Source organism: Sinohyriopsis cumingii, chromosome 6 (genome assembly GCF_028554795.1).
Source record: "Sinohyriopsis cumingii isolate HCF-2022 chromosome 6, ASM2855479v2, whole genome shotgun sequence".
NCBI classification, from domain to species: Eukaryota; Metazoa; Mollusca; class Bivalvia; order Unionida; family Unionidae; genus Sinohyriopsis; species Sinohyriopsis cumingii.
The window spans coordinates 38,512,412-38,536,134 of record NC_142966.1 but is presented as its reverse complement, the minus strand read 5'-3'; the positions used below and the strand labels follow the sequence as shown (position 1 = coordinate 38,536,134).

Sequence of the window (23,723 nt, the reverse complement as noted above, 5' to 3'; positions counted from 1 at the left end):
TGTGAGTACTTGAGTTAGCCCCATCAGACTAATACTTGTCAATTGTGAGTACTTGTGGTAGCTCCATCAGACTAATACCAGTCCATTGTGAGTTCTTGAGTTAGCCCCATCAGACTTACATCAGTCCACTGTGAGTAACTGAGGTAGTCCCATCAGACTAATACCAGTCAACTGTGAGTACTTGAGTTAGTCCCATCAGACTAATACCAATCAGTTGTGAGTACCTGAGGTAGCCCCATCAAACTAATGCCGGTTTGTATGTTAATTTAATTTAATTGTTTATTTGTTAGTTTAAAAATAAATTATTTCATTACATGCTATTGTAATGTAACTATGCTGGACTTGACCTTGTCCAAATTTGAGTTCACATCTGCTTGACCTGGTTGACATTTTTAAAAAGTATGTATTTCATTTTATGTCAACAACTAATACATAGCTAAATTATTCTCTATGTTTATGAGCTTAATATCAGAATTATTATAAAAGAAGAAGTAATAATGTTTATCTGGGTCAGGGTTTGGGACTTTCCTAAGTGAATTTTACAGGTTAAGGTTTTGATTTTGTAAACATCAGGATCATTCTAGAAGGTTATTCTCCATTGGAAAATGTTATTTTTAGAAACTGCCAAACTTGACCTGAGGTCAAGTAGAGAACTATATAATCTTGTAATTGTGAGGATTTGGTCATTTGTGCTTTAAGATGTAGCACTTCTGTTGTGTTTTTTTCTGGACTTTTACTGAATTTTATTCAGGACTTTAAATTACTAGCACTTGTGTCTTTAATTTTTGGATTATTTGGGGATTTAATTTGCATTACCATAAGTTATTTTATTCATTTTCACTTTGTATTCAAGGGAAATAAATTATTTGTTTTAGTTTACAAAGCTTGCTGTCTTTCACTCTTTTCTATTACTTATTTTGTGATTATACACTTGTAATACAGTCAACTGTGTGTACTTGAGTTAGCCCCATCAGATTAATGCCAGTCAACTATGAACACTTGAGTTAGCCCCATCAGACTAATACCAGTCAAATGTGCATACCGGTACTTGAGTTAGACCTATCAGACTAATACCAGTCAGCTGTGTGTACTTGAGTTAGACCCATCAGACTAATGCCAGTCAACCATGAGTCTGTTTATGTTTATGTCATTAAGTCTCTTTTATATTTAGAAAATGACTCTCTCCTTTTTACAAATTAAGGGGGCCATTTCCCCCCTGAATTTTCAGCTTCAGCATAGACTCTAATGATCCCTCTATGGAAAAAAAGGACACTTTCCCAAACTGCAAATGTAGATACTACTGAAAATATGATTTTTTTAATAAAAAAATTAAAATTTTAAAAATGTGCCACAGTAATAACAAGATTCATAGATTTGACTCAGGTACATCAGCAATTACCTTTAATATTCTGTCAACTTTTGAAAAGCTGATTTTCTTGAATGCCACAGTTTTCTTCTTGTCAATAAGTGCCATTGAGAATGCCATTACCTGAGTGAAAATAGAAATTTGTTTTGGATTAAGACAGATATGGATTACTGGCATCTGATATAAACAAGAGTAATGATATCACTCACCTGCTTATGCAACAATTAACATGATATCAATCACCTGGCTTATGTAACAATTAACATGATATCACTCACCTGGCTTATGTAACAAATAACCATTTTACTAAGCAAGCTTATGTTAAACTGTCATACAAAACACATTCTATGTAAAGTATCTACCACACTTTATATCATTTTGATTTTAGCCATTTTAATATATCCTAATGCAAATTCTTTTTAAAGATGACGGCATAATTAACATGCACTGTCACTTGCTTATAATCAAAGTCACCCAATTTAAAATTTGATCAAATCAGATCACAAATATGGATTCCTGAGTGGTAACTGGCTCTGTCAAACAGATGCAAGATTACATCAATAATATTTACATTATTAATAAGCACAGATCTCACTGATTATCAAACCCATCCAAATTATTGATAGAAGCCAATATTTCAAGGCAAATCTGAATTGGAACAGAAATGTGGCTTCCAGAACGGTAACTAGCTCAACCAATTTGACACAATATCAACTTGTTAAAATGCATGCACCTACCTTTTATTGAATTTGATCTGGATCTTGATGACATAAGTATATATTCCAAGTGTAATCAAAATTAGAAATAGGGCCTACAATGGGGTAGTAAGCTCAGCCAATCAGAGGCAAGAACACCTTATTAATATGCATAGATACTGCTTATTATCAAACACACCCAAGATCTTAATAATATAAGCATATATTCCATATTTTAAAAAAATCAGATGAGAAATATGGTCTCCATAGCAATAACAAGGTCAGCCAGTCAGGTGTAAAATGTCTAATTAATATCTGGATCACACTCATTATCGAACTCATCTTAAACCTCACTGAATTTCTATTCAAAGTTTGATCAAAACTGGATCAGAAATGTGACTTTCACAAGTATAACAAGCTCAGCCAATCAGATACAAGATCACCTTAATAATATGCATGGATCTCACTCATTATTATTGAATTCAGCTGAGATCTTAAATGATGTAAGCATATTTTTCAGATTTGATCAAAACTGGACCAGCAATATAACCTTCAGAGAGAAGACAAACCCTGACAACTGGATGCAAGATTATCTCATTAATATGCATGATGATAAGGGCTTGATGATATATTAATCCAACTTTTTATTTTTGCAACTTTTATCAAAACTGGATCAGAAATATGGCTCAGAGGGTAACAAGTTCATCCAATCAGATACAAGATCACCTCATTATCAAACTCATCTGAGACTTTAATGTTAGTGATCTACGCATATATTACAAGTTTTATAAAACTCACATCAAAAATATGTCCTCCAGAATGGTAACAAGCTCATCCAATAAGATGCAAGATCACATTATTAATACATATTGCATTTACGCATTAGCAAACTCATTGGAAAGTTTAGTGACATCAGCATATATTGTATCAGAAATATGACCTCTGAGTGGAACAAGTTTAGCCAATCAGGTGCAAGATAACTGCATTAATTTGCACAGGTCATGTTCATTATCAAATTTGTCTGATTTTATGGTGATATAAACCCAAATCCCAAAAATAACTGAAATCAAATCAGAAATATTAACTCCATAGCAGTAACAAGCAATTGGTGATGGCTGGCTGGCTGGCTGGATGGATGGATGGATGAAGGATGGATGGATGGATGTCCTCATATCTGGTACAGAATATACTGGTACTAGGTTGTCCTTCTAAACACAAAAAGACAAGAATGTCCTCACATGTGGCACCTAATGTACCAGTACTCAGCTGTACTTCTATACACAAAGACAAGAATGTCCTCATATGTGGTACACAATGTACCAGTATTCAGCTGTACTTCTATACACAAAGACAAGAATGTCCTCATATGTGGCACTCAATGTACCAGTACTCAGCTGTACTTCTATACACAAAGACAAGAATGTCCTCATATGTGGCACTCAATGTACCAGTACTCAGCTGTACTTCTATACACAAAGACAAGAATGTCCTCATATGTGGCACTCAATGTACCAGTACTCAGCTGTACTTCTATACACAAAGACAAGAATGTCCTCATATGTGGCACCCAATGTACCAGTACTTAGCTGTACTTCTATACACAAAGACAAGAATGTCCTCATATGTGGCACCCAATGTACCAGTACTCAGCTGTACTTCTATACACAAAGACAAGAATGTCCTCATATGTGGTACCCGATGTACCAGTATTCAGCTGTAGTTCTATACATAAAGACAAGAATGTCCTCATATGTGGTATTCAATGTAAAATTACTCAGCCATACTTTTATACACAAAGACAGTGAAATTGACCATATCTCCATAAAATCTTGCTTCCAAATACATTATCTAAATGTTATGACTGATAGTGATAGTTTAGATTTCATGTGGTTTTATGCAATCATGTTGGGATGATAAACAGTCTGTCAAGTTTCCAAATTTATAGTCAAAGTCTGTTCTAAAACATGTTCAGCACAGAAAGATAGTATTTTTATTTCATCCGTTATCAAAAACTATATTGCATTTTTAGTCCTTGTTTGATTTCTTGGTTGCTGCCAACAACAACTTACAAGACCCATGCAAACAATGATTTATCTATGAAGAAAGCAGTACCAATGTTTCAATCCAAGCATGAAAGCTCTGAACAAATTTAATGTTTTCAAAAACCCATAAATACTGATACTTGATCAAAAGAAAATATATGAATTCATGCTATATTAATAACAAATTATACTAAAATGAACTGCTAACTTGAAATAATGGTATATTAATAACAAATTAAAAAAGCTATTTACCTGGTGCATGCAAATCTATTGTTTGTGTAAGGGTGCAAATTTCTGTCAATCTATAAACAGCACATTAATTTGGGCAAGAGAACAATTAATTAGATTTATGGGGACAGGTGCATGTTAAATTGCTATAATGCAATGATTTTTAATGTCTGTGTCGTGAGAGGAAGTGATTCTTAATTAAGCCTTTGTTTATTTAAAATCAGACAGACTGGAGATAAAAAACGTTAACTTCAATCTTTGCATAAAAAATGTCAGTTGAGATTGTCCAGAATCAGTTATTTGGAAATCTAAAAGTCAGGCTGACGACACTTTTGGTGCCTAGTTATAAAAGGTGATAGATATATTTAATCCTGATTAGTTACACTAAATAAGGTGGGTGTTTCCCACATGATATCCTTTGGTATTTGCTTGAATTCCAATAGGAAAATATCTAACATAATGAGAGTAGATTAACAATCAATTCCCAGTAGGATATCTGACAGAAGATTTAGGTTGCTTCTCTGTTTATTTAAAATGGGGAAATAGCTTCACTGATGTATCCAGGTACCTACCTATCCATGTATGTACGTATCTACATACTTATGTATATACCTGCCCAGACAAAATTTAAGGGCCGAAAGAGGCGAGACAATAGAGAGTTTGAAGAAGAAAGAGGCAAAAGGTCCAAGAAGAACAGCCATAGTGAAGTTGGACTGAACCGGAAATAACCTGTTATGAAGTTATGCAAAGCAATGGCTTTGATTGTTCACTCGATTCTATGGTGAACCAATTCTACCATTTAAAACAGATCATTTATTTATATAAGTATATTTGTGTTTGAAATTCGGTGAATGATTTATTTCAAAAGAGAAGTGTATCTTCCTAATGTAACGAATTATCACCGTTGTTTATGCAAATTATTAAATTGTTAATTTCATGTATGGCGGCTTGTGTCATTCTATTCTATATATCTGCTCAGATCTCTATTTATTCCATCTATAAGTTTCACACTTTATGTTAATATTTACTTGATCCAGGCAATTACACCGAGGGCAGTCACCCTGTAGATAACTATAACCAAATAAAGCAGTCACATTGTAAGAAGGTACAACCTTCCAATCAACCCCACCAACCCTCCCAGCCCCACAGTTTGAAATCAGCTAATAACAATAAACTGCAACTAACAAACCAGCTGGAACTGACCTGATGATGAAAGAATTAGCAATGAACTTTTCGTCATGTTCCTGCCATATCTAATGACAGGAGCAGAACATAGTGTTACCCTGAGTTGCCCATGCCCATCCATTGCATCCTGACTCATCACATCCCACTATATCTACATAGGGGAGCATAGAGTGTTACCCTGTGTTGCCCATGCCCATCCATTGCATCCTGTCCCATCACATCCCACTATATCTACATAGGGGAGCATAGAGTGTTACTCTGTGTTGCCCATGCCCATCCATTTCATCCTGACTCATCACATCCCACCATATCTACATTGGGGAGCATAAAGTGTTACCCTGTGTTGCCCATGTCCATCCATTTCATCCTGACTCATCACATCCCACCATATCTACATAGGGGAGCATAGAGTGTTACCCTGTGTTGTCCATGTCTATCCATTGCATCCTGACTCATCACATTCCACCATATCTACATAGGGGAGCATATAGTGTTGCCCATGCCCATCCATTTCATCCTGTCCCACTACAATCTGCCATATTTATAGAGGGGAGCACATAGTGTTATCTACATCCATCCCTGTTACCTATGTCCATCCATCTCACTCTGTCCAATCACATCACAACATACCTATGGCAGAGAGCATTTATGTGTAAGTCAAGTTACATCCATTTCACTCTGTCCAATCACATCAGACTATAGCATAGTACAGAGGGAAGCATATCATCCATTGCAAAATTTCATTTAAAATCCATAACTTTTGGAAGGACCATATAATGGAAACCAAATCTGGTATGAGGCTTGCCACCATTTAGAAGATGTAGATCAAGTTCAATTTTCAGTATCTTTTAACCAGATTTAAGACAAATATGATCACTTTAAAATCAGCTCTACAGGAAAGGAAAAGGCATAACTAAACCAAAGATGATTTTCACCAAACTATACTATAATGGTACTAACAATATAGACCTGGAAAATGAAAGTAATCTGATTTTGTAAACATTTTATACTAAACAAACATTTTAATCCTATTTTGATACCTTTACTAGCATGTATTTCTCACTGGGCTCCAAATACATCTTGTTCTCATACATGTTGACAGAGATATTTATAACGTCAGCCAGCAATTCATCATAACCGTCAATCACCATTAAGGCCACCTTCAGCTTTCTTCTGATCTCATTCTTGTTGGCAAGGAACATGCCCAGGATCTGAGATCTCTCTGTTACTTGCGCATCCTTCATCAGCCCTATAAAATTAGCACTCCTAAGAAAAAAATAAGAAATAAATAAATGAATAAAGTTTAAAGTTTAAAATAATATCTTTCAGTAAATGCACTGTAATATGAATTTCACATTACTATAAATTTCATGTCTATCAGAATGGATATCATTATGTGTATACTATAAATGTCATGTCTATCAGAATGGATATCATTATGTGTATACTATAAAAGTCAAGTCAATCAGAATTGACACCATTACATGTATACTATAATTGTCATGTCTATCAGAATGGATATCATTATGCATATACTTTACATGTCATGTCTATCAGAATGGATATCATTATGTGTATACTATAAATGTCATGTCTATCAGAATGGATATCATTATGTGTATACTATAAAAGTCATATCAATCAGAATAGACACCATTACATGTGTACTATAAATATCATGTCTATCAGAATGGATATCATTATGTGTATACTATCAATATCATGTCTATCAGAAAGGATATCATTGTTATCCTATATATGTCATGTCTATCAGAATGGATATCATTATGTGTATACTATCAATATCATGTCTATCAGAAAGGATATCACTGTTATCCTATAATTGTCATGTCTATCAGAATGGATATCATTATGCATATACTATAAATGTCATGTCTATCAGAATGGATATCATTACGTGTATACTATAAATGTCATGTCTATCAGAATGGATATCATTATGTGTATACTATCAATATCATGTCTATCAGAAAGGATATCATTGTTATCCTATATATGTCATGTCTATCAGAATGGATATCATTATGTGTATACTATCAATATCATGTCTATCAGAAAGGATATCATTGTTATCCTATATATGTCATGTCTATCAGAATGGATATCATTATTTGTATACTATCAATATCATGTCTATCAGAAAGGATATCACTGTTATCCTATAATTGTCATGTCTATCAGAATGGATATCATTATGCATATACTATAAATGTCATGTCTATAAGAATGGATATCATTATGTGTATACTATAAATGTCATGTCTATCAGAATGGATATCATAATGTGCATACTATAAATGTCATGTCTATCAGAATGGACACCATTACATGTATACTATAAATGTCATGTCTATCAGAATGAATATCATTATGTGTATACTATAAAAGTCATATCAATCAGAATGGATATCATTATGTGTATACTATAATTGTCATGTCTATCAGAATGGATATGATTATGCATATACTTTACATGTCATGTCTATAAGAATGGATATCATTATGCATATACTTTACATGTCATGTCTATCAGAATGGATATCATTATGTGTACACTATAAATGTCATGTCTATCAGAATGGACATCATTATCTGTATACTATAAATGTCATGTCTATCAGAATGGACATCATTATCTGTATACTATAAATGTCATGTCTATCAGAATGGACACCATTATATGTATACTATAAATGTCATGTCTATCAGAATGAATATCATTATGTGTATACTATAAAAGTCATATCAATCAGAATGGATATCATTATGTGTATACTATAAAAGTCATATCAATCAGAATGGATATCATTATGTGTATACTATAATTGTCATGTCTATCAGAATGGATATCATTATGCATATACTTTACATGTCATGTCTATCAGAATGGATATCGTTATGCATATACTTTACATGTCATGTCTATCAGAATGGATATCATTATGTGTACACTATAAATGTCATGCCTATCAGAATGGATATCATTATCTGTATACTATAAATGTCATGTCTATCAGAATGGACACCATTACATGTATACTATAAATGTCATGTCTATCAGAATGAATATCATTATGTGTATACTATAAAAGTCATATCAGTCAGAATGGATATCATTATGTGTATACTATAAAAGTCATATCAATCAGAATGGATATCATTATGTGTATACTATAATTGTCATGTCTATCAGAATGGATATCATTATGCATATACTTTACATGTCATGCCTATCAGAATGGATATCATTATGCATATACTATACATGTCATGTCTATCAGAATGGATATCATTATGTGTACACTATAAATGTCATGTCTATCAGAATGGATATCATTATCTGTATACTATTATTGTCATGTCTATCAGAATGAACACCATTACATGTATACTATAAATGTCATGTCTATCAGAATGGATATCATTATGTGTATACTATCAACATCATGTCTATCAGAATGGATATCATTATGTGTATACTATAATTGTCATGTCTATCAGAATGGATATCATTATGTGTATACTATCAACATCATGTCTATCAGAATGGATATCATTGTTATCCTATAACTGTCATGTCTATCAGAATGGATATCATTATGCATATACTTTACATGTCATGTCTATCAGAATGGATATCATTATGTGTATACTTTACATGTCATGTCTATCAGAATGGATATCATTATGTGTATGCTATAAATTTAGGTACAAGACTTAAAATTAAGATCTATGGTGCTTGTTCTACTTATTACTCCTAACAAACTGCATAGACCCAAATCTACCAGTGCATTGTGTGATGGCAGCTCAGGGTCTATGCAGTTTGCAGTTGGGCAGGGCTTATTAGCAAGTATATACAAAGGGCATCTTGTTATACTACTGAGTCAGCAGACAGATCTGGGATTTTGTGTTATACTAATGATTTAGCAAATATATCTGTAGATGTTCTGTTATACTAATAAGATAGCAAATAAATATGTGGATACTGAAGGCCTTGATTCATATTATTTAGGGCCTGTAAACATCCCTCACTGAAGGCCTTGATTCATGTTATTTAGGGCCTGTAAACATCCCTCACTTAAGGCCTTGATTGATTTTATTTAGGGCCTGTAAAAATCCCTCACTGAAGGCCTTGATTGATTTTATTTAGGGCTTGTAAACATCCCTCAATGAAGGCCTTGATTCATTTTATTTAGGACTTGCAAACATCCCTCACTGAAGGCCTTGATTCACATTATTTAGGGCATGTAAACATCCCTCACTGAAAGCCTTGATTAATTTTATTTAGGATTTGTAAACATCCCTCACTAAAGGCCTTGATTCATGTTATCCATGTTTGAAACATTTTAACTTCCTCATGTCCAAAAATGTGTTGGATGGAATGGTCATTATTTACATTTTATTCTTCCTAAATTTGCATGTGTAGCTTGGTTTTTATATATGGAATGGTCATTATTTATATTTTATGGAATGGTCATTATTTACATTTTATGGAATGGTCATTATTTACATTTTATGGAATGGTCATTATTTGCATTTTATTGCTTAAAGTTTTGTGTGTGTAACTTACCTTTTATGGATGAAACAGTTATTATTTGCACTTTATTGTTTAAACTTTTGTGTTTATTTTATCTTTTATATATGGAATGGTCATTATTTGCATTCTTTTGTTACCTTTTGTGTGTGTAGCTTACCTTTTATATATGGAATGGTCATTACTTAGACCAGCCTTCATGTTCTTCAACTCATCTAGTTCAACAAACATGTTGATAAATTTGCCAAGAGTAAGCAGGTAAGCCTCTGATACGAAGTCATTTTTCACTTCCTCGTGACAAAGTCTCTTCACCTCCATACAAAACCTATCAATGGCTCGCTCCTATAAACAAGAAACTATAATTTGCATATCTGCACCATCACAAAATACATATACATGTAAACATTACATCAATGCACAATACAGATCAATAACTACAATGGCCAAAAGAAGACATCTATATATATTTTTTATATCATGCATGTACCAAATTGGTCCACTTTTTACAAAAACATGTGGGGAAAATTGTTGTGGCAAAAGGTATTGTTTTCCTGTGCTGTATATAATTCACATTTTATGTCTAATTTTGTATGTTAGTAACCTGATGCAGTATACTGTCATATCGTTGTTGGATCTGACACAGAGACAATATCAGCAAAAAATATTTATCAGTGATATTGTAGAGCTTTGAGATTCACACACCATTAAATCCTTTTCAATTCACTGCAATACAGAGCAGTAATAACACATGCTATATGTGCAAGTATATGGTACACCTTTCAATGCATGCCAATAACTATCACACGCTATATGTGGAATTACATGCTACATACTTCAATGCATGCCAATAACTATCACATGCTACATGTGCAATAGTTTTCCTAACAGTAACTTTTTGGAGTAGACTGAACATGAAACATAGATTTTGACAACTTCTCTTGTCATTGAGTCCCATTTGAAGGTCATCTAATTTTAAACTACAGAAACATAATGACAACACCACCAATTCATGATGAAATAAGGTTCCCTTGTGATCATGGGATACAGTGGAAAGCACCCTTTTGGAAGGATAATTACCATGCCTTTTTCTTAGATCATAGGGGAAGCACTATAAGACATGTTTATGATATATGTTCCAATCCTCTACTTAGTTATTCATTCCAACATGTGATCAACCACTTCTTTCAGCTCACCTTGATGAAGGGAGAAAACTCTAAGTTTTTCATACACTTCTAGAAAATTATCCTGATTATGTCTTTTAATCACCTGAGTGTTTTTGATGGTGTGGATGTTGTGACACACAATATCACATACATGCAAAGTGGGTGTCATGGAATTGTATAAATCCCTTTGTTATTTATTAAATACATGTACTCGGGTTTCGCTGTTTTTGTACAATGATGCCCAAGGGTGATTTATGTATATTGTACAATATTTTGAAACAGTGACTTCAGTTCAAATTATGCCAAACATGTGATAAGTGCTTTTGATGAGAAAAAACGATATTCATCAAGCGCACAGATAAGATTCTAATCGGACACAGGTAGGTTCACTTCTGAACCCATTTATTGATTTGTTATGTTGTGCCGATAATGTAATTTGTATAGTTTACTGTATATAAATTCATTACTTTATCGTAAATGTCCATGTCATTCTTAGTACACGGTGTTAGATTTATTTTCAACTGATCAGAGTTCACGTGGTAGCAGCTGTAGAGCTGACCATAAAGATGACCATAGCAGCTGTAAAGCTGATTGAACAGTATTTTGATGGTTGCGTTGCAGATGACTGAATGTTGCTGACCGATTGGTGGGTGCTGATTGTCTGAGTCACCAAGTGATTGAATGGTGGTCAGTGATCATCCGTAAAGCTGACTGCTTGATTGACCAGTGTGAATGGTATCCAAGTATTGTAGTGATGGAGTGTTTTGTGTAACTCCATACATGTATTCTTTTAGCCATTGGTTAATTTTGGGGTTTCTAATACCCAGTGTTTTGGGACTGTATTGAAAGACATCTGTCCCATTGTTACATCATTTTACTATTTCAGTAAAGTACATAATTTTGCACTATTTGAGTGAATACATTGTTTTTACTATAAGAGTAAAGAACATCATTTTTACTATTTGAGTTAAACACATCATTCTTTTTCATCATGTGAAATTACTGTGAATCATTAGCCCTTGTCCTTATACTATGTAAGGTCACATTTATGTTACATTATTAGGTTCATGCGGATTGTGTTAATTTGTCCAATAATCGTATCTTATGTACACACATATAAATCATAATTCTTTTTTTTCATTTAAGTCATTCATCAATAAACATTGTATTTGTATCATCATCAAAAGTGTTATAAATCCAAACCCAACCCAGTTATCTTGTTACAGTGGGGTGATATAACAAAAACTGATATTTTAATCCTATCAAATCATACATAATAATGCATGCATGCAAAGTAGGGTGTTATAACAAAATCTGTTACTTTAATTCCATAAAATCATACATAATAATGCATGCATGCAAAGTAGGATGTTATAACAAAATCTGTTACTTTAATTCCATAAAATCATACATAATAATGCATGCATGCAAAGTAGGGTGTTATAACAAAATCTGTTACTTTAATTCCATCAAATCATACATAATAATGCACGCATGCAAAGTAGGGTGATATAACAAAATCTGTTACTTTAATTCCATCAAATCATACATAATAATGCATGCATGCAAAGTAGGATGATATCACAAAATATGTTACTTTAATCCCATCAACTCAAAAACAATAACACATGCATGCAAAGTAGGGTAGTTTAACAAAATCTGATAATCCCTTCAAATCACATACAGTAACAGATCCATGCAAAGTGGAGTGGTGGAACGAAATCTGTTTTCCTAATCTCATCAAATCATACACAATAGCACATCCCTGCAAAGTGGGGTCATATAACAAAATCTGCAACACTGATCTCGTCAATTTATACACAGTAACACATATTCCATGCAAACTAGGGTGGTATAACAAGATCTGTTAATCTAATGTAATCAGTTTATACACGATAACACAAACATGCAAGGTGGGGTAACAAAATTTGCTACATTAATGCCATCAAATCAAAAACAGCAACACATCCAAGCAAAGTGGGGCAGTATAACAATCTAATCTCATCAAATCATACACAATAACACAAAGTCTCTGGAGGAGTTGACTGTAACACTGTTACCATGCAAATGTGTACATATACAAACTAACAAATAGTGTCATAAAAGTACGAGAATCATGCTATCTGATTATATCTCAAGAGAAAGAACTAAACTGAAGTAAAAAAAATGAAGCAAAAATAATGGGAAGAAAGTTACCAATATAATGGTGGGACCCTTAATGTTTTAGAAGAGAGAGAAAGCACTATATTGAGTGACTCTGAAGTGAAGGACCAATGTATATGTGAAAGACTAATGTATATGTGAAAGACCAATGTATATATGAAAGACCAATGTACATATGAAAGACCAATGTACATATGAAAGACTAATGTATATATGCAGGACCAATGTATATATGAAAGACCAATGTATATATCAAAGACCAATGTATATGTAGGACCAATGTATATATGAATGACCAATGTATACATGAAAGACCAATGTATATATGAAAGACCAATGTACATATGAAAGACCAATGTACATATGAAAGACTAATGTATATATGAAGGACCAATGTATATATGAAAGACAAATGTATATGTAGGACCAATGTATATATGAAGGACCAATGTATATATGAAAGACCAATGTATATATGAGAGACCAATGTAGATATGAAAGACCAATGTAGATATGAATGACCAATGTAGATATGACAGACCAATGTATATGCAAGAGACCAATGCATATATGAAACACCAATGTATATCTGAAAGACCAATGTAGATCTGAAAGACCAATGCATATATGTAGGACCAATGTATATCTGAAAGACCAATGACCAATGTATATATGAAGGACTAATGTATATATGAAGGACCAATGCATATATGAAAGACCAATCTCTTTCAGTCTAGAGTCAACATTATTCAATTTCCATCTGAAATATTTTCAGTCTAGAGTCAAAATCATTTAATTTCCATCTGAATCCTTCAGTCTAGAGTCAAAATTAGAAAAGTCCCATCTAAACCTCTTTCAGTCTAGAGTCAAAAGTATTCAACTCCCATCTGAACCTCTTTCAGTCTAGAGTAAAAGTTATTCAACTGCCATCTGAAAGATAAAAGGTTCTTATATTTCCCTATAGGCATGTAGGGGAATGTGGAACAATAAGAATAATCAATTCTAAATGTATTGTGCATACTTACATGGAAATCCATGAAATTCAGATCTAAATGTATGTGCATACTTACATGGAAATCCATGAAATTCAGATCTAAATGTATGTGTATACTTACATGGAAATCCATGAAATTCAGATCTAAATGTATGTGCATACTTACATGGAAATCCATGAAATTCAGATCTAAATGTATGTGCATACTTACATGGAAATCCATGAAATTCAGATCTAAATGTATGTGCATACTTACATGGAAATCCATGAAATTCATTAACTTTGTGATGAGTGGCTGAAGAACATCAACAATCATCTCATTGACTTCTACTCTGCTTTTCTGGTCATTACTTGACCCCTGAAAGGAAAATAAATTCAGCTGGAATTTGAAAAAATTGAAATTCAGTGCTAGAAGTAGGGAAATGTTCTAATGATAATTATATGCTTGGTGGCTTTATTGGTTTTAGCTACACTTTTATCAGGCTAAATAAATCATGTCTAGGTAATGGGAGTTAACTGCCTTTTTCAATGATGCACTGAGGCAGCTGAAAGCCATTCCCCACTTTTATAAAAAAATCTGACAAATAGTTTACTTAAGAAAGTTTAATCCAATAACTTGTCCAGCTACAACTTTTCAAGCAGGAGTCTTTTTAATTGTATACACTGATCCTGTGTTTACTAGATGTAAATGTGGTTACAAGTAGGTCTGGGTTCTGGACTGTGGTCATGATGGGCAATAGTGATATTGACCATTACTTTTAAATTCTCAAGGTCAAACCATTCATTAAGTTTGTTGAAGACAATCCAATGAACTCAGATTAAAATATAGAAAACAATATTCATTATTTAAGCATTGAAACATTGACATTAAAACTGCCTACAGCTTATTTCTTTCCTATGGGGCCCCGAGTGGCCAAGTGGTCTAAAGAGCTCTCCATTATGGATCACTGCCATCTCACCTCTGTCTGTATGGGTTTGAGTCTAGGATTTGGCCAATGTGGGTATGTGAGAAAGCTTGCCAGTAGCTTCTTGTGGGTCAGTGGTTCTTCCTGGGGTTATTCCAGGTTCTTCCTCCACCATTAATACTGGCCGCCATGCATAACTTATTGTGTCTAAAAAATGGCATTAAACCCCACAGCAACAACATTTCTTTCCTATAACAGTCACTCAAAAGTTTGGTGTCACTATTTGGATATAATTAAAGTTATTTATCAGAAATATTTTTATTGTTAATGTGAGTGACATTAAGCTTGGAGTTATTTTTTATACACTAGCCGCTATCAGGAAGTTTATTATTTGACCCAAATGTCGGTCACCAATAAAGTTTGCTCAAAAGTATATGTATGTATTTTACAACTAAAGCTGTTCTGTGTAAACATTCTTCTTATAGCTGCTGTGACCTGTACATTTTGACCCAAACACTCACTCCATTCAATACATTTCTCCCATTTTGTAAACCATCTGTGAAGTTAAGTCCATTGCATGTTGTACATGGGTTAGAACTAAAACTACTGTTCAAAAACAATTTTTCTACAGTGAATCACTGTGACTGACCTTTGACCCCAAATCAATAAGTTTCTTTCATGACCAACTGTAACCATCCACAAAGGTGTAAACCATCCCAAAGCTTGCCTGACATAGGTGAATTAAATATAAATTTATTCAACACAAACAGACAGGTGGACATTGCCATTGTCATAGATGATACACTTTGCCTTATGGCAAATGTATAAAAAAAAATGAGAAATTTTCACAAAGTTGGCAAAGTATGAATTTTCATGGTTTTAAACATTCACAATGGATGTCCCAATTACAATATTACAAATTCCATAGCTATATTGAATATATTTGTTTTAATATACAACTGCTTTACTATATTCTATACATTTGTATGTTTAACATATGACATCGAAATTATTCTATACAGCATGTTAGTAATTTATACTTTCCATTCATGTATGTCACTACTATAGCAAGGTTCATACAGCACCACAGTTCTTTTCAAGGTCATTTCAAAGCCTTTTCAAGGACTTTTAGTAGTTTTCAAGGACAAGTTTTTCTTTCAGAAAATAATTACTTTCTCAATATGTCACTTGTTCATCAGTGCATAAATGGGCACACAAATAGACTTTATAAAAACCAACAAAACATGAGACCCAAGGGGTCTGATCTTTTCCACCTGGATTAGAGTTAACTTAATAATCAGACTTATATAGTATTGTAAGAATTCAACTTATGTACTAAATGGTCCTCCTAACTCTATATATGTTGATTTTACCTGTAATATTATAACACAATAAAAATGTTTCCTAAAGATTCTACAACATGCCTAGTTCATAATCAAAAACATCCAAGACCTCAACGACGAACCTTTTTAAACATTTTATGAAAAATGGACCAGAAGTTTAGTCTCTAGAGCTTATGAGGTAACAATCAAATGCAAGGTAATTATTTACCATGCACAGGTCTCGCCTGTTACTGAACCAATACACAACAGTAATAACATAAGAAGCAAAATCCAATATGAATTCAATCCTCATAGTGCAATAAGATTATTAATTCCTATACTAGATTACCTCATTAATATGTATAGCTCTTGGTCATAATCATACTCATCCAAGATAATATAACACATATAATGGTGTTGACATGCTCAGTCTCATCCAAAGTCATGTAATGATTATGCACCAATCAACCAAGATCCTGTTGACACCAATGTCACTCATCATACTCAACCAAGATCATGAGGACACCAATGTCACTCATCATACTCAACCAAGATTTTGAGGATATCAATGTCACTCATCATACCCAATCAAGATCTTGATTACACCAATGTCACTCATCATACTCAACCAATATCATGAGGGCACCAATGTCACTCATCATATTCAATCAAGATCTTGAGGACACCAATGTCACTCATCATATTCAACAAAATCCTGATGACACCAATGTATCTCATCATATTCAACCAAGATCTTGATGACACCAATGTCACTCATCATACTCAACCAAGATCCTGATGACACCAGTGTCACTCATCATATTCAACCAAGATAATATAACACATATAATGGTGTTGACATGCTCAGTCTCATCCAAAGTCATGTAATTAATATTCACCAATCAACCAAGATCCTGATGACACCAACGTCACTCATCATACTCAACCAAGATCTTGATTACACCAATGTCACTCATCATACTCAACCAAGAACTTGATGACACCAATGTCACTCATCATAGGTGGCGCTCACCAGATAATATGTACTTTTGAGAGAGTGACATATGTAAGGTGAAGTAGTTCGCATTTAAAACATGCACAGTGGAGAGAGTGTTTGCATACCTCTATGCTACATTAATGTAATGTGGATGATATTTCTTTTGGATATTGTACTTTTGGAAATTTTACATGATTTAAGCACACTGCTAACTAAAATGACTGCTCCCTTGTGTTAAAAATTCAGTCTGAATTAGTCTAAAGTATACTATAAATAGCAGCTATTAAAATAGGGAAAATGAATTTTGCCAGACTAGACAATACCAGCTTCTGAAAGTGCAATGAATGAATTACCAAATATATAAAATGTAAAAAAAGTTATCGGCTCTTTTTTATACAATTTACCTCTGAAGTTCAGGAAGTGAAAATGACTAAGTAGAGCTAGCACTTTTTTTTAAAGGTGCACATTTGAAGTAAGGCCAAGCTGTATACTCTTTAACCCATAGTACACCCATCAATCATACACCAAAATAAAGGGAATTAAAGGTTCTTTGCATTATACCTAAGATATACAAGGTCTTTTTTAAATAGCCAGTATAACCAGTGAGGAAAGCCAGGGAAATTCTTTTTCTTTAAAATCCTAACCCTATGCAAAATGTGAAACTCTATAGCGCCACCATACTCAACCAAGATCCTGATGACACCAATGTCACTCATCATACTCAACCAAAATCTTGATTGCACCAATGTCACTCATCATATTCAACCAAGATCTTGATGACACCAATGTCACTCATCATACTCAACCAAGATCTTGATGGCACCAATGTCACTCATCATACTCAACCACAATCTTGATGACACCATTGTCACTCATCATATTCAACCAAGATCTTGATAAGACCAATGTCACTCATCATACTCAAACAAGATCTTGATTACACCAATGTCACTCATCATACTCAACCAAGATCTTGATTACACCAATGTCACTCATCATACTCAACCAAGATCTTGAGAACACCATGGTCACTCATCATACTCAACAAAAATCTTGAGGACACCAATGTCACTCATCATATTCAACCAAGATCTTAATGACACTAATGTCACTCATCATACTCAACCAAGATCTTGATGACACCAATGTCACTCATCATACTCAACTAAGATCCTGATGACACCAATGTCACTCATCATACTCAACCAAAATCTTGATTGCACCAATGTCACTCATCATATTCAACCAAGATCTTGATGACACCAATGTCACTCATCATACTCAACCAAGATCTTGATGACACCAATGTCACTCATCATACTCAACCAAGATCCTGATGACACCAATGTTACTCATCATACTCAACCAAAATCTTGATTGCACCAATGTCACTCATCATATTCAACCAAGATCTTGATGACACTAATGTCACTCATCATACTCAACCAAGATCTTGATGACACCAATGTCACTCATCATACTCAACCAAGATCTTGATGACACCATTGTCACTCATCATATTCAACCAAGATCTTGATAAGACCAATGTCACTCATCATTCTCAACCAAGATCTTGATGACACCAATGTCACTCATCATACTCAACAAAGATCTTGAGGACACCAATGTCACTCATCATACTCAACCAAGATCCTGAAGACACCAATGTCACTCATCATACTCAACCAAAATCTTGATGACACCAATGTCACTCATCATACTCAACAAAGATCTTGAGGACACCAATGTCACTCATCATTCTCAACCAAGATCTTGGTAACACCAATGTCACTCATGATTCTCAACCAAGATCTTGATGACACTAATGTCACTCATCATACTCAACAAAGATCTTGAGGACACCAATGTCACTCATCATACTCAACCAAGATCTTGATGACACCAATGTCATTCATGATTCTCAACCAAGATCCTGATGACACCAATGTCACTCATCATACTCAACCGAGATCTTGATGACACCAATGTCACTCATCATACTCAACCAAGATCTTGAGGACACCAATGTCACTCATCATATCCAACCTAGATCTTGATGACACCAATGTCACTCATCATACTCAACCAAGATCCTGATGACACCAATGTCACTCATCATACTCAACCAAGATGTTGATAATATAAGACTATTAAACAAGTTTCCTATAGCTGCAAGAGTGTTAACATGCTGTCTCATCCAAAATCATGTAATTAATATGCACTAATTAACAAGATCCTGATGACACAAATGTCACTCATCATACTCAACCAAGATCCTGATGACACCAACTGCACTCATCATACTCAACCAAGATCCCGATGGCAACAACCTATTTATCAAATTGGATTAAAAATAGTTTCTAGAATAGTTTTAAAAATTCAATCACCTCATAAATATCCACCAGTCTCACTCCTAATTAAAACCATCCAACATCATAAATATGCATCTGTCTCACTCATAATTAAAACCATCCAACATCATAAATATGCATCTGTCTCACTCATAATTAAAACCATCCAACATCATAAATATGCATCTGTCTCACTCATAATTAAAACCATCCAACATCATAAATATGCATCAGTCTCACTCATAATTAAAACCATACAACATTATAAATATGCATCTGTCTCACTCAAAATTAAAACCATCCAACATCATAAATATGCATCTGTCTCACTCATAATTAAAATCATCCAACATTATAAATATGCATCTGTCTCACTCATAATTAAAATCATCCAACATTATAAATATGCATCTGTCTCACTCATAATTAAAACCATACAACATTATAAATATGCATCTGTCTCACTCATAATTAAAACCATCCAACATCATAAATATGCATCTGTCTCACTCATAATTAAAATCATCCTACATCTTCATGATTATAAGACTGTTTACCAAGTTTTATCAAAATTGGCTCAGAAATGCAGCTTCCAAAGTGGAACATATGCAGCCAATCAGATACAAGATTGTCCTCTTTAATTTGCATGGATCTCACTCATTACTGAACAGACTCAAGTGCTTCATAAAATCTATATTTCAAATTTGATCAAAGTCTGATCATAGCTTCCAGCATGTTAACAATCTCAGCAAATCTGATGCAAAATCCACTCATTAGCATGCATTATTATTATCTATTGTACTCACCCAACTTCTTGATGACATGACTCCACATTTCAAGTTTGATCAAAATTTGAACAGAAATATTACTTCCAAAGCAGTAACAAGATCATCTCATTAACAGGTACACATCTCTCCTACTATTAAACTCATCTAAGATCTTGATGATATGTTTACACAATCCAAGTTTGATCAAAATTAAATAAAAACATCTGGCTTCCAGAGTGAAAACAAGGTCAGTCAGCCAGATACAAGATCACCTCATCACTATGTGTTGATCTCACTCCTTACTGAACCTGTCTGGAATGTGCTTATATTTAGCTCAAATTATGTCTGACTGAAACTGGATCACAAATATGGACTGCAGTGGGGTAATAAAAATTGATGCTGGACATATGGATGATGGACAGATGGATGCAAGTCAATATCATAAGCCCACTTGGCCTCTTGACCAGGTGAGCCAAAACCCACACCACTATTGCAAAGGGCTATTCCTCCATCTGGTAACTGCCTGTATCATGTGATAATTCATCAAATAATTGACATCCTGATTGATAAATTAATCAATCAATTCATTAATCAATTTATTTATTTATTTAGTCATCAGATTTTTAAATTCAGTAAATGACAACAATTTTAAATTTAAACAATGAAATATTTATTCAGTTTAAAAGTTTTTATATTCCCTCTGATTTGGGGAAAATTCCAGTGAGTTTATGTATAAAGTCAAGATGTTTTTCCAGGATAAAATCAATTTTTATCTAAAGTCAAGTTTCATGAAAGACACTCAGATTCAAGGACTGTTAAAGGTTGTACATACTATGCGATGAACAACAAAGGAAGTTTTATGAAGTAATGTATTCTTTCACATACAACCTGACAGAATTTTATTTAAACTAGATCAAACATTAAAACCCAAAATGTGAAAACAAATGTACACTGGAAATGGGAAAAGTTTTACATGTATTGCACAATGTGTATAGCACAAAGCTCAGTACCATATAATGAACGACTTGAAAGTTCAGGACAAAATAGAGAATTATAAGAAAGTCCACAGACACTTGAACTTCATGAAAACTCAGGATGACAAAATGAACTAAAAAAACAACTCAGAACTACATAATGAACTACAAGAAAGTTCAATACTGCACATGAACTCCAAGAAAGCTCAGGACCATATGAATAACAGGAAGGCTCAGAGCCACACCATGAACTGAAAGAAAGCTCAGAAACATAATAAACTAAAAGAAAGCTCAAGGTCAAATCATGAATTACAAGAAACCTCAGGGCCACATCATGATTACAAGAAAGCTCAGGGCCACATCATGAACTACAAGGAAGCTCAAAAACACGTATTGAATTACAAGAGAGTTCAGGACCACATAATGAACTACAATAATGACCAGAACCACCAAATGAACCAAAACAATGCTCAGTGCTATTAAATGAACTACTAGAAAGCTCAGGACCATATAATGAACCACCTGTACAAGAAAACAGGGGATCACATACTGAACTATAAGAAAGCACAGGATCACATCATGAACTACACTAAAGTTCAGGAATGCATAAAGAAATACAAGAAATCTTAGGATTACATAATAAGCAAGAAGAAAGCTCAGAAATGTATATACATGACAATAATGCTCAGGACCATATAATGAACTACAAGAAACTTCAGGACCACATAATACATATAAATGACAATAATGCTCAGGACCATATAATGAACTACAAGAAACTACAGGACCATACAATGAACTACAAGAAACTTCAGGACCACATAATGAACTACAAGAAACTTCAGGACCATATAATGAACTACAAGAAAGATCAGGACCATATAATGAACTACAAGAAAGATCAGGACCACATAATGAACTACAAGAAATTTCAGGACCACATAATGAACTACAAAAAATCTCAGCATTGCATAAATGTAAGAAATCTAAGGACCACATAATAAACTAAATGAAACTTCAGGACCATATAATGAACTACAAGAAAGATCAGGACCACATAACAGGCTCAACAAAAGCTTAAAACCACATAATGAAGTTCAAGAAAGTTCAGGACCAAATAATGAGCTACAAGAAAGCTCACGACCACACCATAAACTGTAAGAAAGATTAGAACCAAATAATGGACTACAAAAATGCTCAGTACTTCATAAAGAACTGGGAGAAATCTCAGAACCACCAAATAAACTATAACATGATAATTCAGCTTATATATAGAATATGAAGTTTGAAAGTGAAAGTCACAAATATGAGTAACAATTCTGCCACATCACACACACACACCCAGTACAGAAAATAGTTTAATGCAAACTGTATATTACTAAAATTCCAGCCCTGTTCATTTGATACAACGGGAAAATGAAAAATTACTTTGATTAAATGTTTGTTTATTGATTTTATTATCAGAGGCAAACAAGCCCTGGCTTATAAGGAAACTATTCAATAATTCCCAAAATGAAAGCCCCTCCACTTCCCCATTTAATTTTTAGCTGCATACCTGTGGAATTCCTCTGGAACAGCATCTCCAAGTGTACAGCATAGCTGCATAGGTTTGTCCTTCGTCTAGGAGTTTGTTCTGTAAAGAAAAAACAGGATAAGAACTTTATTTAAAATTCTTGTTGACAAAAAAAAACCAATTCATTGGTAAAAAAAAGTAGATGACAATTGGTATAAACATTATATGTGTGTGTGTGTGTGTGTGTGTGTGTGTGTGTGTGTGTGTGTGTGTGTGTGTGTGTGTGTGTGTGTGTGTGTGTGTGTGTGTGTGTGTGTGTGTGTTTCAGATTTTTAATTTAGCTTTAAGAATTTTTAAGTCATATTGCTATGATGCCTGCAATGTGACAGTTTATAGTGATGTCTAGCACTGGGGCATCATGCCAGAGACGTGTAGTGTCATGTCCCACCCAATCACATTATCCCGACACCAGGCCAACCAGTCCTAACACTAACCTCTTAATG

The 23,723-nt window shown here is 33.8% G+C and overlaps 1 protein-coding gene across 3 annotated transcripts in view; it reads right to left on the bottom strand.

Annotated features, from left to right (window-relative positions):
• Nucleotides 1-23,723, bottom strand: part of LOC149796741 (cytoplasmic FMR1-interacting protein 1-like) — a 190,522-nt gene that overhangs the window by 155,378 nt on the left and 11,421 nt on the right. For 2 of the 3 annotated variants that reach the window (XM_089961391.1, XM_089961389.1), the window contains exons 2-6: nucleotides 23,263-23,340; nucleotides 14,648-14,749; nucleotides 10,232-10,413; nucleotides 6,557-6,782; nucleotides 1,400-1,489 (exon numbers count right to left, since the gene is read on the bottom strand). In XM_089961391.1, coding sequence (XP_089817517.1) covers nucleotides 1,400-1,489; nucleotides 6,557-6,782; nucleotides 10,232-10,413; nucleotides 14,648-14,749; nucleotides 23,263-23,340 — 678 coding nt within the window. Of the gene's footprint in view, nucleotides 1-1,399; nucleotides 1,490-6,556; nucleotides 6,783-10,231; nucleotides 10,414-14,422; nucleotides 14,437-14,647; nucleotides 14,750-23,262; nucleotides 23,341-23,723 lie in introns of those variants that run through there. The other variant, XM_089961390.1, reaches the window with a different exon arrangement.